This window comes from Oncorhynchus keta, chromosome 9 (genome assembly GCF_023373465.1).
Source record: "Oncorhynchus keta strain PuntledgeMale-10-30-2019 chromosome 9, Oket_V2, whole genome shotgun sequence".
Taxonomy (NCBI): domain Eukaryota; kingdom Metazoa; phylum Chordata; class Actinopteri; order Salmoniformes; family Salmonidae; genus Oncorhynchus; species Oncorhynchus keta.
The window spans coordinates 41,144,934-41,165,230 of NC_068429.1; the positions used below are offsets into that span (position 1 = coordinate 41,144,934).

Sequence of the window (20,297 nt, forward strand, 5' to 3'; positions counted from 1 at the left end):
TCACAGAAACAAGACACTCCCTCCTTGTTTTTCGTCCAACACAAAGTCCAAAGGGAGAGGGCGGCTAAAATATGACTTCAATAGCAGGATAGGGGTGATAACATCGTAGGGAACAGATGGTATGTTGGAAGTCCTTGACGGTGCCTCTGCAAAGCTAAGAGGTAGCTGGATGGGTGCAGAGCTGAATTCAGGAAATAATAACAGGCGAATACATCCGACTGTCATGCCTGAATGGAAGGAACTGACCTTGACTGTGTTTCTCTGTTTGTACCAAAGGCCATGTTGGAATAGCGTGGTATGACCGCGAAGTCTTTACAGCGGTAAAACTCCTACTCCTACAAGGGCATGTTCTTCAGTCAGAGACCTAGACAGAAACACAGTATTCAGGTAGATGCTGAAGTGGCAAACATCATGGCCCTGCATACAAACCTTTAGCACATCTTTAAAACACAGGTTGTGAAAGGTATTCCTGAAATATAACGGCATTGTATTATGATCTATCCTCACATACTTAGCCTTGCATTGCCAACTAGGCTCACCTGCTGTATAGAAACAGTTAGAAAATAACTTAATTTGTTGATATCCCTACTCTCTCTGTGTGTGTGTGTGTGTGTGTGTGTGTGTGTGTGTGTGTGTGTGTGTGTGTGTGTGTGTGTGTGTGTGTGTGTGTGTGTGTGTGTGTGTCTGTGTGTCTGTGTGTGTCTGTGTGTGTGTGTGTCTGTGGTATTTGCTCCATCATTTGCCCAGACAGTGTACTTGTCATATTTGGCAAAGTTGTTGCCCTTCATTTTGGCTGCACGTGTGCCTGAAACCAAGTGCTAAGGATCCCACACACACACACACACACACACACACACACACACACACACACACACACACACACACACACACACACACACACACACACACACACACACACACACACACACACACACACACACACACACACACACACACACACACACACACACACACACTTCCAATCTGGCCACTAGGTGGCGATAGTTGCCAGGCTGCAAAGCAGACAGACACGGTAGCAAGTCACAGATGTTGTCTGGCCCCTCCTTTTGTTTTCTGCCTATTGAAGAAGGAGACCTCAGCTGCTGAAGGACATTCTCCATTATGGCATCAATGTTCTTTTGAAAATAATTTCCATTAAAACATGCTTCCCCCCCCCCTTTTTAAAGGGACAGTAACAAAGGGAAGGCCAGGAAAAGTAGAGGAGGAGAGAGGGACTGACAAGGGGTGCCTGGATGGGAGTGAGGGATATAAAGGGGGCCTTGATTTAGAGAGGTTTGTGTGTGTATATGTATGAGTGGCTTGTGTATGGGTGTGTTCTGAATAACCATGTATGAGAACAGCAAGACCATCTATCGGGTACATATCACTAGAACTGACGGTCAAAATTATGACCAACGCGTGGGTGAAAATGTGTGCAATGGGTAGAAATTCCAGAAGGAGTAATGTATATCACTATGAGGCTTTTAGATCTGCAGTACAGTGGCTCAGAGTCTATCGGAGGGTCCCCATGAATGTTGTCAATGAGCATTTCTTTATCTAATAACAGAATGTTTCATGGCTGCCACCAACGAATCCCCTGACTTCCCACCGAGCTCGACTGTTCTCATCTCTGCAGTCGAGACGATATCGGCTTTGCTCTATTCTAGTGGCAGTGAAGCTAAAAAGCAAAGGTGGTTGTGCATAGCAACAGTTAAAACACTGAAAATGGTATTTGTCTGTGTTTGAGCATTGTATTGGAAGCAATATTACAATAGGAGAACGAGTCAAACATTACGCAGAAAGAGGAACCCGGCCAGTTAGGCCTACAACATTGTGCCTTTTTAAGAAACAGTAGAATGAAAAAACCAAGACAGTTCTGAAACCAAAAAATAAAATACATCAAACGTCCCTTTTGGCTTGTATTCTTTCTGGATCTCTCTCTTCAATATCACGTGTCCTTAGTCTCCAGCAATGGATACCTCCACTGCTTCTCTGAGTGAGAGGGGAAGATACGGGGGCGAGAGGAACCGCCTAAGCATGTTTTTTTCTTCTTTTCAATCCCAGTTCATGGTTCCCAGAGGTGGGTGGGGGTGTATTTCTACTACAATCCAGGGCTGAATGGGGCGGCGAATAGTACCACAAAGTTCATATTTTTCCAGCAAAGCCGCCCCATCCTGGATCCTCAGTCCTTCACATATGTGAAGGATCAGAGTCGAGGGGGGGGGGGCATTCCATCAATTCAGCAAGCCAATTCAAAATCCCAATGAACAAATACATAAACGGCACTTTTTAATTCATAATAACTCATTCATAACGTCTTCAAATTCATCTCCTGAATTGACTGGGAAGTTCACACCCACCCCACCCCCAAACCCTGATCCCAGATCTAGACGTCCCCCCTCTAGTCTACCAGACGGTGGTCTCTCCCATCTCCTGTCCGGGGTGGGACATGGGGGCGCTGTAGCTAGAGTTACTAGCCAGGGAGAAGGGTGGGCTGGGCCCCCCTCCATACACCTCCCCAGGGACGGGCTGCAGGGAGCTGGGCAGGCCGGGCTCAGGGCTGGGGGTGTCTGCGTGGGAGATCATGTCCGTGAACCTCTGGTCATCAGAGGGGTGGTGGGCTGACACAGAGCCCTCCATGGCCCCTCCATGGATATAGGGGGATTCTGCTGGAGACTGAGCCTGAGAGGAGGGAGGGCCGTGGGGGAAGAAGTCATAGTTTCCCCCTCCTCCGTAGTAGTCGCCCTGGTACTCTGTGGGGGGTTGAGATACGATTATTCAAATAGAAAACAAATCATCTAATTCATTGTGCAGCACACAGACAAAACAATCTATATAGCTACATTCAAAATGGAACTTCACACACTTAAAAAAAGGACCTGCATAAAGATTCAAGATCTTTTAAAAGAATTGCAGTGTTGAGTAGCTTAAGTAACATTTCCTGGAAGGGAGGTAAATGGTTTAGTTCCCTGTTATAGCTGAAAAGTGAAAGAGCAAAACAAAGCTAAACTTCTAAAATTCACAGGGGAACTCCTTTTTTTAGTCCTGACACTCATCCTTTTGTGAGTTCGTTTGAGGATTTTTATTGTTTTATTTTTCAAAGCGCCTCAACTTTTAAAAAGGAAATGAAAATCACACTTTCTACTCTGCATTTCAGTTAAACGCCATACACTTTCGCTTTAAGTGTGAGTGGGTTCGTATTTCAGTACCAGAGGGAAAGAGCAAAAATAACTAAGCAAACACAAATTCAATAATGTCTTGTTTAGTGTACAGTTTGATGTTAAACAACCATTCTTCCTAATCCAAACGAAATCAACAATCTGGAAAACCCACACGTTGTTTCAAGATCAGTTAAATGTAGTCAGACAGACAATCAGCATTTCATCAGGCTTTGTTCCTAACTTGACAAAGAAACATTTCACCTCTACATAACTAAATCAGCAGCACGCCAACCTTATGTTACAAATTGTGCTAATGAGGGGAAGGAGAAATCCACTTTCAATGCAATGAAATCCACATTTTTTTTTCTTAAAAAAAAAAACACAAAAAAAACAATAAACAAGCTAATGATTGAGTCGCACAAACAGAACCCTGCTAACTACGACAGACCTTGAGAATCAACCTGCTCCTGGGGCGGCCGGGGGGAGGGACGGGGAGGGGCAGAGAGAGACGCACACATGTACACGCATGCACACGCATAGACACACACACACACACACACACACACACACACACACACACACACACACACACACACACACACACACACACACACACACACACACACACACACACACACACACACACACACACACTCCTCTCTAAGTAGCAGCAGTAGTAGAGGAACAGAAGGATGGAAGGAAGGAGTAGTCCTGCTAATACAGTAGAGCTCCCCGGCTCCCCCGAGGCACAAAAGGGTGTGAAAAGAGGCATGCTGAGAACGGAGGGAGCTAGAAGCAAGAGATGAAGGTTTTGTCCTCCTCTCCCCTCCTTCCCTCCCTGTCCGTTCTATCCTTCACGGCTCCCTTTTAATTACTGCGGATGGAGGCTGCTATGGTCCAGTATATGACTGATTCCTCAGCAAAATCTCTCTTCAGCTTTGTACTGCTGGGATGATCAACTGGCAAACTGGCTTTTGTTTTTAGAATTCTGTGGTTGTTCACTTTCAGCCCATTCCGGAATGATCTATGTCTTGATTTCAACATTTGACTTTTCTATATTTCAGAATCGTCTATGTTGTCCCAGTAGGCCACTTGAGGAGCAGTCAACACCCTTGTCTTCCTGCAGTTTAGACAGAGCTGGGCAGCACAGAGGCGAGCAATGGCATACCTGACGAAAACCATGTCACTAAAATCTTCACCAGAGATCACCTGTGAACTTTAGCGACAGGTGACGGCGTTACTACGCATTGCACAGTCCTCAACCGAGTCATCATGCTATCTGACGTAAGGCAATTGACGGCGAGTGTATTTCACCAATATATAATCAAACCGTGAGTGTGTCTTACCTGTGTAGTATCCATAGGCCCCAGGCCCCAGTATGTCTGGATCCTCCAGTCGTCCTCCCAGGGGCCTCATCCTCCGGGGCCCTCTGAAGAAGGCGTGCCGCCGGGCCCCCAGAGCACTCAGCTGCTTCATCCTCCTCTCCTTAGATCGACGGTTCTGGAACCACACCTATAGAGAAAGAGATCCACATCCCATCTATAACGACCTATGACCCAGAGAAGCATCTAAGATTGTTATCAGATCAAAGTAAGTGAAACTATTTGAATAGGTTTAAGATTTCCTTTTCACGGACAGAAAGAAAAAGAACAACAGTTGTTTATACTGCATTTTTACACAGGCACACACAGTGTCGCAATCAAAGTCACATCTAATCTAGCTTCATTTCTAGTCCATTACTTGTCTACAATGGACAGTAACGATCGCCAGATGTATTCATTATCCATTTCGCATTAAGTGTTACAACACAAAAAGCAAATGGGAGAACTACAAGGTAGTTGAAATGACAAGGTCCCACTCATAATCAACAACTAAATCAAATCACCCTCAAATTAAATCCACCTTCATTTCAGACCTTAATAGTTTTTGTCCATTTTTACTTTGTCCATTTCACAGACTTGGGAGTGCTATTTAACTAGGCTTGGTATGCTCATATAGGAGTTTGAATTCTGTAGTGTAATGAGTACTGCTAGCTACAACAGATTAAATGAATTTTGGACAAGGGATCTGTGGGAAAGGTTTAGAGAGTGCAATACAATGTAATGTTAATCATTCACAACGTGTGTTCTTAGACCTCGGATGTACCAAACGCATTTCACAGGGACTGCACAACATCAATGATACATTTATTTTCAACTCAATTCTTCTTGTACTCCTCAAAATGTTTCTTTTGAACATAATACACTGTCATTTAAGATTTAAAACTACAGAATTTTCTCTCTGCCCGAAGGCAAAATGTGTAGAATAGCAGGAAATTGGCTTTAAAACTGCAAAATGTTCACTTTGATGACGAGAGGGAGGCCTTTAAAATGTTTTCCAGTGCACCGAACTTGATTAGTTCGGCCATGCACCGCAGAAGTCATATTAAAACTGCGTGTCTGCTTTTTGTATCGGACTGTAAAGTAGGAGTTCTGATATTATGCCGCGTTGGTCCCTGATGAATTTGCTAATCTCAAAAAAAGATATCTTTTTTAAATTATTATTATTTTGCTGTCTTGAGACCGGTATAGAAAAGAGCTCTTCTTAGGCACATGGCCTGTAGAAATAACTTAATAGAATTAAAGGGCTCCGCTATAAGGAATGTGGATAATGTGGGGTGGAGGCAGTGAGGGTAAACTAACAAACGTGGATGAACACGGTCTCTACCTCAACGTCCAACCCAGACACATTGAAATAAGATCTCTCCACTTTGAGGACTATGGCTGTATGTGAGAGGCAGAGTGGAGGTTCACTTTCAACCAGGACTCAGGCGTTAGAGGGAGACACCATAGCCACCAACAAACACCCAGTGGTGTCCTAGAAACAGAAATCACACTGGAGCTGTTTTGTAACCAGTGATATGGACGTCGACATGTTTTGAAATGATCCAATAAAATCAATGAATCAGTCAGCAACACAAAGGAACACATTCATTTCGATAGGTCACTATTTCCCATGTGCCCCGGCAGGCCTCAACACAACAACACAGCTGAGAGAGCAGAGACGTTAAACACAGTCGTCGCTCCTCCTCGGAGTCAAATAAACTGCCTTTGTACAGGAACAAAGGCGAAGAGGAGATATTTCAACATATGGAGGACTTACTTTGCATTCTAAAAACATAACACATTGCGCGTTGTCTCTGCGTCGGCGCTGCATAATAACACATGTTAACACCAGCTCGGCTACACCAGAGGCACAATTCAAACTGTGTCGGAGATTAACCAACAGGGAAAAAAACGCAGAGAAAAACAGCTAAAACCACTTAGGCATTCCTCTCCATGCTTTTCCTAGCAAAGACGACACCTGCCTATTGAGAACAATAGTCTAACTGTAAGGTTCCATTTTTATGGAAACGCTTTCGCCCCCCCCCCCCTCGAGAGAGCGTTGCTAAGGGATGACTACACACGCGCGCGCACACCAGACCTGGGTTCAAACACTGTTTCAGGTATTTCAATACATTTCACAACAAGTATTTAGAATACCTTTATTTGAAGAAGAAAAAAAGTAGTTGAATATTGGAATGTATTTTAAAAATACAATTTGGTAAGCATTAGCATGTATTCACCAGTACTACAAATACATATCCTTGGAAGTATTTGAAAGACCGTATTTTCAAAACAATATGTATATATTGTTTGGGCGTATTTGAAAAAAAGTTTTGAATGTACTTACTAGTTTGATTTGAATTAGCAAACATATCATTTCACTTTTTAATCCAAATACGCAGCCTGAGCTTTACACCGGTGTCTCATGAAGGATGACAAGATGCCATGTTACATTCAATGATAAAACATCAGGGTTTCAAAATGCTCGTCAGACATGGAGCAGCGATCTGGTCTGAAGATATGCCCTGCAATGCTGAAAAGCTGCTCCACAGCTGCAGAGGATGCTGGGACATGGACATAGGTACTCAGCAGCAACTATGTGCGGTGTTGGATGTGTGTGACTGTGTTTCTTGCAGAATGTCAGAGGATGGTGGAAGATTTGAGGTGATGAGGTACTCCTCAAGGTGATTTATAGTAAACTGAAACTCAAAACTAAAACAAACATTTAAAAAAACTTCAACTACACTGAAACTATTATCTTTGATTGCAAAACGAACTAAAAAAAAAATTTAAACGTCAAATTACGTTAAGTTTTTTAAATTCTAAACTTCGGGCTAAAAAATGTAATGGGATTTTCAAGCTTTTTTTCTAATGGGGTTTTCATGCTTCTGAAGCTGGTGGGTTAATGCTGCCAGGAGATGCCGGTTTCAAATAGGACTCGCTTGTGCATCACTATCACTAGCTATCAATAGCTAACAGGGAAGAAATAAGAGGGCGGGTGTGTGAGTGAACATTGGCGACAGCAAAAGGTGAAGCCCTGTATGGGATTGTCTTGAGTACATTGCTGGAAAGGACAAAAGTAAGTGTATTGTGTCAGCAGCGTGTGTGGAACGGAGATACACTGAACCAAAATATAAATGCAACATGTAGCTGTTCCCATGTTTCATGAGAAATAAATAAAAGATCACGGAAATTTTCCAGACACACAAAAAGCTTAATTCTCTCAAATGTTATGCACAAATTTGTTTACATCCCTGTTAGCAAGCATTACTCCCGTGCCAAGATAATCCATTCACCTGACAGGTGTGGCATATTAAGAATCTGATTAAACAGGATGACCATTACACAGGTGCACCTTGTGCTGGGGACAATAAAAGGCCCCTCTAAAATGTACAGTTACAGAGATACCATGGTGATATCCATTCATCAACCACCATCATCTCACGTTTCAGCATGATAATGCTGTCCATGTCGCAAGGATCTATACACAATTCCTGGAAGCTGAAAATGTCCCAGTTCTTCCATGGCCTGCATACTCACCAGACATGTCACCCATGGAGCATGTTTGGGATGCTCTGGATCGACGTGTACGACACTGTGTTCCAGTTCCCTCCAATGTCCAGCAACTTTGCACAGCCATTGAAGAGGAGTGGGACAACATTTCACAGGACACAACCAATTTGGTCACACCAGATACTGACTGGTTTTCTGATCCACACCCCTACTTTTTTAAAAAGCTATCGGTGACCAACAGATGCGTATTTGTATTCCCAGTCATGTGAAATCCATAGATTAGGCCCCAATGAACATATTTAAATTGACTGATTGCCTTATATGAACTGTAGCTCAGTAAAATCATTGAAATTGTTGCATGTTGCATTTATATTGTTGTGCGGTGTAAAAAGGAAAACCCAACCTCAAAGTTGAACTGAACAGCGCCCACAGAGAATCATTACAAACCATTTCAGGATGAAGACAACGCGAGACAGCCACCAGCTCTTAGTAGCTGCACGCAAATTGCAACGTTAGGACAATCAACTTTAGCAGTTGGAATGAAAAGAGCAGAAACATGGCAACCTAATTCAAACGAGTAAAAAAAAAAAGAAGAAGAAAGAAGCACTGGTTAGTTTATTGATCCCGTCGAGCGTGTCCATGGGCGTGTCCATGGGCGTGTCCATGAGACTGTACGATGAGCCAGCCTTCAGAATGTTCAACCAAACACTTGATCCCAAATTTAGAACTCCCGGCGCTGCTGGAGTAAATGTCTTGATTGCTTTGCAAATGGACACAGCAACCCAGAAAGTGAAGGAGATTCTGAAAGAGGCATAGAAAATAACCCCGTGTGTAGACGGACCGATGAAGAAAGGATCGACTGCTTTGCTTTTGTACATATCAACCTGCTTCTATCACCCCTCCTTCAAGAAGGCACGGCATTCGTTGCTCAAGCTCCGTCGGATTTAGCATCCACACACCAGGGAGGTGGGACAGGACACTGGGAGCATGGGACATACCAGAGGAGAAGATCCTACTCGTCGTAACTGTCAATGGGGCGAACATAGTCAAGACTATCAAGTTATTACAGAACAGGCAAGGGAATACCCTTGACCCACAACAACCAGAGATGGCCATAGCTTTGAACGGTGCGGCAGAAATGTCTGAATCTGAGTCAGACAACCAATAATTATATTTTTTAATCCAAGTCACATTAAGATTGATTTGTAACTTAAAACATAAGCAAATGTATGACCTGACCCCTCACCAAATCTATTACTGCCCCCCAGTGGCAAGAAGTAACATTCCCAAATAACGCAAGCTTTAGGCCTCAAGACATAAATGGCTCCTAACCTCCCACACATAGGCTACTCTCTGTCTCTAACACGAAAAGTAAAACTGAAGCAAAATAAAAATGATTTGATCAAATTTGAACGAAATAAAACCGAGTGAATCATGTCTGAAAACTAACTGAAGCTCAACTGGATGTCCATCGCATCAGAAAGGACATACCCATGCATGGATAGCTTGGTGACAGGCAGTGTGTCAAGCTTGCCTTCATCCGCATTGAGAACTGATGTAATAATTTGATTCTGAGAGCAAATGTTGACTTGCGGTTGTCAGTGGCGTAGAGAAGTTTCACATGGACCCCCCACAGTTTTATAACTAATCTCATGCTTTAAAAAATATATATATATATTTTAAATATATATTATAAACTTTTTTGGAAAGTTTGAAGTACGGTATACTTTGCTCCGAACAAGGGCATTTCCAGGTATAGAGCCGACATGGAAATTAATAATATTGAAGGTATTTAGATTTTTTTTTTTAAATGTGGGGGGGTGATGAAACTGTCCACCATCTTGGTTCTATATACAGTGCCTTCTGAAAGTATTCAGACCCCTTGACCACCATCTTGGTTCTATATACAGTGCCTTCGGAAAGTATTCAGACCCCTTGACTTTTTCCACATTTTGTTACGTTACAGCCTTATTCTAAAATGGATTAAATACAAACATTTCCTCAGATATCTACACACTATTCCCCATAATAACAAAGCGAAAATGTATAAGGTCCCACAATTGGCAATGCATGTCAGAGCAAATACCAAGCCATAAGATCGAAGGAATTGTTCAAAGACGGGATTGTGTCGAGGCACAGATCTGGGGAAGGGTACCAAAACATTTCTGCAGCATTGAAGGTCCCCAAGAACACAGTAGCCTCCATCATTCTTAAATGGAAAAAGTTTGGATTCACCAAGACTCTTCCTCGAACTGAGTAATCGGGGGAGAAGGGCCTTGGTCAGGGAGGAGTTCCTCTGTGGAAGAGTTCCTCTGTGGAGACGGAAGAACCTTCCAGAAGGACAACCAGCTCTACAGCACTCCACCAATCAGGCCTTTATGGTAGAGTGACTCAGTAAAAGGCACATGACAGCCCACTTGGAGTTTGCCAGTAGGCACCTAAAGACTCTCAGACCATGAGAAACAAGATTCTCTGGTCTGAGGAAACCGATATTAAACTCTTTGGCCTGAGGAGGAAGCATAGTGGTGGCAGCATCATGCCGTGGGGATTTTTTTCAGAGGCAGGGACTGGGAGACTAGTCAGGATCGAGGCAAAGATGAACGGAGCAAAGTACAAAGATATCCTTGATGAAAACCTGCTCCAGAGCGCTCAGGACCTCAGACTGGGGCGAAGGTTCACCTTCCAACAGGACAGTGACCCTAAGCACACAGCCAAGACAACATAGGAATGGCCTTCGGGACAAGCCTCTGAATGTGCTTGAGTGACCCAGCCAGAGCTCTGAAAATAGCTGTGCAGTTACGCTCCCCATCCAAACTGACAGTGCTTGAGAGGATCTGCAGAGAGGAATGAGAGAAACTCCCCAAATGCAGGTGTGCCAAGCTTGTATTGTCATACACAAGAAGACTCGAGGCTGTAATTGCTGCCAATGGTGCTTCAACAAAGTACTTACTAAATGGTCTGAATACTTATGTATATGTAATAGTTCAGTTTTTTATTTTTTATACATCTGTAAAAAATCAAAACCTGTTTTTGCTTTGTCATTATGGGGTATTGTGTGTAGATTGATAAGGGGGGAGAAAACAATTTAATGCATTTTAGAATAAGGTTGTAAACGTAACAAAATGTGGAAATAGTCAAGGGGTCAGAATACTTTCCGAATGCACTGTACAGTATACCACAGTGCATTACGTTGTTACTAATCAGAGACAAATGGGATCGATTCAGTGTTGTGGAGACATGAAACTGAGAAGATGCTACAAGGCCTGCTACAAGGCCTGGTCTGAGAGGAGAGGAGAGATTGTCTGGCAGTAAATGAGTGAGGACAGAGGAGCGAGGGGGGTGTACGGTATACAGCATGTAAATCAGTGAAATCAGTGGTAATTACTGTCAGCACACAAAAAGCCACATCTCAGCTGGCAGTGACGGTGCTAATCACCCTAACACAGTCTAAACCCAGACACCGAGAGTGTGTGTGCATGTGTGTGGTTATGACATAAAGGCTAGAGATCTGAATGTGGTTGGCAGCAGTGAGGATATATTCCACTTCAAGATGGTAAACAGTCATGTTATTACACTCTCATTAGCAATGACAATGATCTCACATGTTGTCACAGGCCCATCAGATCTCCCTAACAGGGTTTGAGGTCAATTCAGTTTTAATTTGTCAGTTCAGGAAGTGAAAAATCCTCATACTTCCTTGACTGACCAGAACTGCTCATTTAAACATCTAAATTGTCTTGGTTGGCATGTGCACCTGTTAACATACCCGTTTACAGTATTTTTGTGCAGTGCTGTGAGCTTTTTTTTTGTAATGATACTATTGATAAATTATTGGCTGTTAAAAGCATTAACAGTGCATTATATTTCTAAAATGTGAAGGCCTATGGCTACAGATATGCTACATATTTAAACATGCACATACTGTGCAGGCAAGCCGGGTACTATATTTGCTTCAATAATAAATGAGAAATCAACAGCAAATACAATATGTCATATTAAGAAACGAATGTCTTCCATCTTTAATTCAAATTGATTCATCATCATAATTTATCTTTTGCTTTAATTAAAAAACCAAACCTATCAAACAGGAGTCTAAATAGGCTACAAAAGACGGTAAATAGACTGGCCAAATTGCCAATTTAATGTCTGATTATTCAAAATCTTAAATTGATAAGAGATAAAGAAAACCACAACTCAATCTTAAGAAATAGTAACCTTAATTATATTAATTGATCAGTTGATAGTGCAGCAAAATATTACAAAAAATATCACAAACAAATACGTAATGTACTTTCTACACTAATTTACATTTCCCGGGGAGGGATGTCCATTATAGCTCTCGAGCTGATTTGATAGATTTATGCATTTCACTTGAACGTGTCTTGTTATTTTTCGAATATTTATTTTTACCAAAGACGTTTTCCCTCCAAAGATAGGTCTACTTCATTCATATAACTTTTAGGGTCCGGACTGTTAATAACCTACATTGTGTTGCGACATTCTTTTCACTCTCACTTTGTCAAGTACGTCTTTAATTAAATCTCGATCTATTCTAACTAATTCATCACGAATGGTGAAGACAGCAGGCAGGCCCATGTTGCCTACACCATGTAGCCTACCGAAACTCAACAGTGCTCATCAAACAAGCAAAGAGAAAAACCACAGAACGTTATTTCTCAATTTGACCTGAAAACTCAACATTATCAACCCAGCTTCTATTCTATTCTATTTGATAAAGTTATATTCTATTTAAAATAGGAATTCTAACTTGTCCAAATAAAAACCAGGCTCTGCATCAACCAGCAATGAATATGCTTAAGTTAGCCTGCTCTCCTACCTGTATAACCCGCATGTTGAGTCCCGTCTCCTGGGCCAACTGTTCCCGAATGTGTCGTGTGGGTTTCGGCGTGGCCACGAAGGCAGCCTTCAGCGTCTCCAGCTGCTTGGCTTTGATGGTGGTCCGCGGGCCTCGCCGCTTCGTGCCCGAATTCTGCTCCTCATTCTCGTTATTGTTCATGTCCTTGTCCGAGGACATGGAATTGTCCGTCTCTTTTGTATCGTCCTGTATCGGGTCCTGGAGGTCCGGCGATAAACTTCTGTCTGTGCATGATGACACTGGGGGACGGGAGAGAATGGAAAGGTTTCAATCGAAGGTGTCATGGGACCTACTACTAGATTATTGCTGAAGCCTGTCTAATCACAAATAAACTAGAATATGTGGAACAATGACGCCTCACAAAATACAAATATGGAAGCCGTTCCAGTTCCTTAAATATATATATATATATATATATATATATATATATATATATATATATATATATATATATATATATATATATATATATATAAAATAGCCTACACTTTGCCAATGTAACCAATATGAAACAGACCAAATACATGGATTTACCAGTTTAAATCTTCACAAATAAAACAGGTGTAACCAACTCGACACTGCCCGCATGTGACCTAAGCGATCGAGATAATGAAAGAGAAATTATGCATGTAATGTGAAACAAAAAAAAGGGAGCTCGGCTGATCCCCAAGGACCCGCTGCGTCGCACGATAACAGCACGTCATTGTCCGAGGGGAGGGCTGTTTGAGCCATTCATCTGACAGGAATTTATAGCGTTGATAAGGCTGAGCTCTGGTCAGATGCATTCAGCGAGGCGGAGATGCTTTGTTGGGGAACATCATCAAACGCTAGGCTACACATGCCCTATACACGGCCCATTGCGGCCGCGAGAATGTCAGTATGTTCACATTTGTAGCTACAGACACCCAACGAGGGGTCACATTCAATGTCACGTCTTTCCAGGATACAAATGTTATTCCTCACCTTGCTGATCTAAAGACAAAATCTAACGGCAGTGATGGGAGCCCGAGAACCCCATAAACACAAGCTTTTCCGAAAGTTGTTGACGTACACATTTTAGTTCCAAACACCCCAAAGTGTAGGCCTAATATCTTAACAATATCAAGTTGAATGTTGAATAACGACATTTTAGAGATATTTATTTATTTGGCGAGGAAGTGACTTACAGCCGAATTATCCATAGGCTACAAATGTTGGACCATGTAGACCTACGATACTGCAGCTAAAATGGGAGTGTAAACTAGAATATAGAACAGAATCCCCAAATGCATCTACATCTATAAGACTAGGCTACTTCAGATTGGACGCAGACGATACTCCAACGCATGCAGAGCCAGAGCTAACACGCAGACAAGCACCATGTCCATGGTTTTGAATGACCTGACCGAGGCCTATTGCAGGACGTGATATAGGCCTATAGGTTATAGCTCTGAATAAAACCAAATTAAAAGGCATAGTAACACAATAGGTTTTCGAATTCATGCATTTTAGTTCGCAAACTCATATGTGAATATGTGGTATAGGCCTATCCTATTTTAGAAATCCAACCAATGCAACCCAGCTGTAGTTTAAGGCGTTTCTCATCATGCACAAATAGCCTTAATTCTCCACCATTCCCCAGTGTATGGGATGGGACCCCGCGTTGAAACGATTAGTAAATAAATACAGGCAAATTCATCAGTTAACGTAGGTGGCCAAAACAGTCTTCCAAAAAAACAACCCGTTAAACGAGCATTACATGATGCTTGTTGCTTTCAAATAAAAATGCAGACTATAATATACCACTTATATTTTTTTTTTTTTTTTTTTTGGGGGCGGTAGGCATGGGCAACTAAGAAAGAAATGTCCATTATTTTCAGGAAACCGTGTAGAATTTCTTCCCAAGAACAAGACGAACATTAGTAGACCGTCTAGAATGTCTACAGTAGAATGTCTACTGTGGACGCACTTTTGAAACCCTTAGCTATAATTAGGCTACCTGAATTCAAATTGACTTCCTTGATAGCCCCTGAGCTTAGGTAGTCTTCTTTGCACACAAACTTATTTTCGTCGATGACATAGAGCTCCTCGCCCGTGGACAGCTGCTTGTTGCACACCATGCACGTGAAGCAGTTGAGGTGGAACACCTTGCTGCGCGCCTTGCGCACAAGATCGCTGGGAGAGATGCCTTGGAGGCAGCCCGCGCACTTCGTCCCAAACCTCCTGAAAAGAAAGGGAGAGAGGAGAGAGGGGTTGATGTGAAATCCCCACGACACAGAAATACATACCAAAAAAATATGCATTTGAGATGGACATTTAACTGTTCTAACTTTTAATTTAAAATAAATAAATAAAATGTATAGGCCTATAATGCCTATAGTCACAGACCTATAGCGAAATTTGCAACTGTGGGCAATGCAGAAGGTTTGGCGCGTAGCCTGATTTGAAGTGTTTGTTCCAAGAAAATTACGAAATTGCAATGACAAAACACTTACAGCAATGACTAAAGGTATTCTATAGCAGTTATAATTTATTGTTTTTATGTTATACATTTGTTTCATTGTATTACATATTTGCCATGATTGAAGAAGGGGTAGGCTATTTCGAAATCATTTTCGTTAAAATCTAACGGACTACTCTTGATACATAATATAGCCTAAAATGTAGCACCTGCGCTAGACTGAGAAATACCATAATTCTTGTTTTTAACAATAAACCCAAGCAGAACGTATTAGTGACAGTCGTCACATTGTGACTACAGAGATATCCGAGGATTAAACAGACTAGGAACATTTTAGCGTGAAATCTCCCGTTAATCCACATTCACCCTCTTCACGTGCAAAAAAAAGCATGGTGGATATACTCGTATTATATGGATAGACAGGCGAGTATATAACAGCCTAACAATGTCGTTTCCGGGGATAAGTCGACAAGGTAAATCAGTTGAAAATGAAGTGTTTCACTGGAAGAAAAGGTGTGCCACATACAGTGATGGGTGAATGGGAAGCCTAGTATGTGTTTCTCCTACCATGCATTGTACTTTAGTGTTTCCCTCTCCGATGTGAAATAAATAGGCCTAATCCAGCTCATCACGAGCCAGAAACCTCATCGCGCGCCTCTCATTGTGATTTGGTAATCTCTCTCATCAACATGGCGTCGCCTCAGTACGAAAAAAAAAATACAGGAATTGAACATATTTCAATTATAATACGATTATTGGAGGTAGTGTGTGTTTGAGGGGGGGGGGGGCGAGCGGTCGAGGCAAGCCCCCTTTATTTTTTATCAGAATCCCTCTCTCTCTTTCTTTTTCTCTGTCTCTCTCTCTCCAGCCATTTGCTATAGTATCGCTCCACGGTACCCTTTCAAATGCACGGGTCCGCGAGGACACAGCACTACTTACACAACAAATGGCTACATTAGGGTGATTACTGTTTCGCCTGGCTAATTGTTCGGCCATTTAAATCCACGGATGGAAGCCGGCTAATATGATGGTCAAGGCCGTTTGAGGCCAACATTGCCTTCACAAAGGCTTAACTACTGGGCCTCACATGTCATTAAACAATTGCACAGGAGGGGGAAAAAAGCTGACACATAGCTGACACATAACTAATTGGTATGATGCTATGAGAGTGCGCGTACACAAACAAGGGCCTACACTTATCACTGAATTACCACTTTGAAGAACTGAGCGGCTGGCGTAGGCCTAATGGTTAAGTTTTAAAATCTATTGGACCAAACAATAGTGGAAATAGAGAGTACAGGTGAGAGGAAAATGTATGTTATAAATAGATTTCAATTGCCTCCATGTGCATGAATGGATTAATAAGAGAAGTGAATGTTCCAGCCGACATAATATTCAACCCCACCAATAATATTGATTTATAAATAAAAGTGATATTATTTGTCATAATAAATATTAAGAATTAAGGTTATGATTCATATTGTCAGAAAACACACCCGGTGTCTCTAAAAAACACCCTCTTCATGTAAAACTCAAGCGGACAAAGAGTGATAACGTGGACATCTCAGGCTATGATTAAATAGTTCTGTCAAAATGCTAAATATATGTGTGATATTCAGAGCTCTAGAATTAACTTATAACTCTGAAATTATATACATTTATATAGGCCTAATAATGATAGGATTTTTTTTGTTGCGAAACCAATGTTATCATTTGAAGTGACATTCTAAAACAATTCAAATAACTGATAGGCTATCTCACCTATAGGTGAATTATAGGCCATCATGTGAAGTAGGCCTTGGTGAACCATATCCATTTCCACAAAACAATGTGTATGCATGCGTACAGAATAATATCATTATGGTTCATTAAATATGTGAGTGACGCTATAACGAGAGCTATTTTGATCATTGTGTGACATTCAATCAATTTCAGCATTTTAAGCCACTAACAAAAAACAGACAAACAAATCTTCAGAGCAGCGGGGTTATAATTCTCCCTGGTGAGTTCACTGAGTTTTTTGGCATACCTGCTTTTTCGCATGAATCCCCAATCTGAATGCTTACCTGAAAAAGTCTATTTTACAATAAAGCTTCCCATCACGCGAGAAGCACTTCTCCGTCAGGTTACAGTGGCACTCGCAGCATTGGACGCACTTGGCGTGCCAGGCTCGGTCCAACACGTTGAGCAGGAACCGGTCCAGGATGGGCCTGTCGCACCCCGCGCAGTGGACCATCATCCCGCCCGTCTGGAGGATAACGAGGGCCGACCTTCCCACGCGGACTCCGGTGCTGGGTCTGGGGCCACGCGGCTCTCCGCGCAGCAACGTCTTGGCTCCGGGGTTGTGGACAAAGCAGGCGCGAATGATCTGTCAGGTGGGTGGATGGGTGGGGAGAAGCCCCTCTCCACTACCGTTTAAAGGCAGGCTATAGGCGAACACTCCCCGAAGTTTCTCTATTGTACTCCTGGTTCTGGACGCCCCTGTCCTGTTCTGTCCTAGCACTTGTCACAATCCAGAATCCAAAAGAAAAAAATATGAATTTAAAAAGCACCTATAGTCCTCTTCTTCATTGACGGGCTGCGTAAAAATTGGCACGTGGAAGGAAAGCCTGTTCGTCCCCGCTGTAGAGAATACGTTACATGGGCTGTAGCCTATTATTTGTATTTTGTTGTTGTCATTTTTTGTATTTAGGTTCCACTTCTTCGCCTCCGCTCACCTCACGTCGACACTTTTCGCATCACTGTGCCCGGCTCTGCGGGCGCCGGGCGCATCCGTATTCAGATTGGGTGACGCTCTCCTTAATTCCCGTGCCTGGGTGGCCAATCAGGACTCAAGTTGTCATGGTTACCCCTTTAAATAATGGTCGGTAACCTACCTTCAGGTTGACCCAAAACATAAACCATGCTTGCAGAAATAGGCTAATAAACTTTAACTTTGCGGAGAGGGACATGATATTTTTGCAAACATATCACTCACTCACTGGTCAATTGTTTTGGTACTGCCCTGTTATAGAATGGACCTAAACGGTGTAATTAGGTCTACAATCTGCCATTTTCTATTTGTCAACTGTAGCTCAACTATCAAGTTGAGCTACAGTTGGGGTGAATTGGGGTGAATGGATTTTAGGGACTATCCCCACCCGACGCTTCAAGAAATGGAGCACCAGCCGAAGAATTACATAGGCTAAACTACCTGGGCCATATACAATTTAAAAAACATGCCTTTTGTCTAATATCACCAATCAACAAGATCTTTCTCTGTTACAATTGGGCCAATTAAGACATGTTATTTAGGGGAAATTCAAGTTTTGATTGGTTTAATTGAATCCCCACAAATTCAAAGCTAAATGAAGCTTCTATAGACACCAAGGCACAAAACAAAAACCTGCGGATCATCTTCCATTTTCTTTCTTCGTTTCACCTCTTCTTCGTCTTCTATCTTTGACAAGATGACCTAATGGAGTTGATGCCTATTAGCCAACACCTTTCTAAAGCGGCCTACAAAGTGAGGGGGCCGTCTTTACATGACATGATACCCGCCTTAAATGACCCTGAATGGGATGCGATGGGAGTAGCTGAACAAGAGCTAATGCTACAAAACCCTCTCTGCATTATCATCTGTCTCTCCCTCTGTGTGTGTGTGGAGTGGAGGGGACGGGAGGGTAGGGGGACCTAGGCAGGCCCTTTCTCATGCAGAAAGCTATTTACAGGGAAATGCATAGGATTAAGATAGCGGGGCCTCATCAATAGGGAAAGCCGAGTCGCCCGCCGCTTTAACAGAGTAGCCACCAATCGAAGGGAATTTCAATATTTACCCAGATCATCATTTAGTTAGTTGCGGCATTGCAAACATCATGCAGACGCTAATGGTTGTTAGTGGAAATGCGAGGCTTGTTTAAATCTGCGTTTGAGCAGTTGTAGTATACTCCTATAATGAGTTGGTTAAGCAGGTGTTAATTTGGACCCATTACGCATTCTCATTTAAGATAACGTTTTAATTAGAACAACAACAACCTCATCAACAACATGGATTGGCAACTTGATGCATTCATAATAATATCATTTCAGTTGCACATTGTTGCTGTAGGCCTACATAAAAAAAAACTAAGAAACGTGTTGTTTATGATAAATGTGAAAATAGCCTGCTTTATGGCAAGAAACTGACAATATTTCAAGTTTGACGTAAAATACACGACTGTCATATTTATATGAGTTTGTATGAGTTTTATAGGCCTATCAATATTATTATAATTTATTATTCTGTCTTACGAATGATGTATTATTATGTATTAGGCATTGTTATTATTATTGTTATTATCATATCCTTACCATCTTTCACCATTACCACCACCACCACCACCACCATCATCCTAATCAATGTTTTCAACCAAAAGCATAGGCCTACTGCACGGATGAAACAAGACCTATAGCAATTAGCTAACCTTACATAGAGCCAACATAAAAACATGTGCTAACCAGAGTGAAGTTGTAGCGCGTGCATGCATGCGTCCATTTTGGATCAGTAGGATTATCCATCCATATCCAACCGTAGATTGTAAAATGTGAAATGGTTGGTATTAAATGGTGACTCTACATGATAATAAAGCAGCAATTTGTGTAGCCAGGGGAGGCCGTTCAGCTTGTTGGGAGAGAAAGGGGGAGAGCCCGGGCCACCAAGGGGACCCCCGCCGCTCTTGGCAGGCGAAAGTGGCAGCAAAGCTTGGACTCGTTCTCGGTCTTAATCCCAAAGCTATCGGGGCTTGCTATTTATTTTTCTCACCAAATTTTATTTTCTTGACTCTCCGTTTAAGAACTCCAAAACATTTCAGTTCGTATGTTGTTAGCACCAATGAACATAGACATGTAGGCCCGGTCAACAACAAGTAAATAAGGCGCGAAATAGACGACAAGCGCACTTGGTGTGCCTACTAATTTACATATCT

The 20,297-nt window shown here is 42.2% G+C and overlaps 1 protein-coding gene across 1 annotated transcript; it reads right to left on the bottom strand.

The window, feature by feature from the left end:
* Positions 1-1,501: 1,501 nt before the first annotated feature.
* Positions 1,502-18,085, bottom strand: LOC118373441 (LIM/homeobox protein Lhx5). Its single transcript, XM_035759569.2, has 5 exons — positions 17,421-18,085; positions 14,893-15,116; positions 12,876-13,153; positions 4,508-4,673; positions 1,502-2,753 (listed from the first exon to the last, which is right to left on the bottom strand). Exons 1-5 carry the CDS (start codon positions 17,591-17,593, stop codon positions 2,407-2,409), a joined length of 1,188 nt encoding a protein of 395 aa, XP_035615462.1. The 5' UTR covers positions 17,594-18,085; the 3' UTR covers positions 1,502-2,406.
* Positions 18,086-20,297: the final 2,212 nt, after the last annotated feature.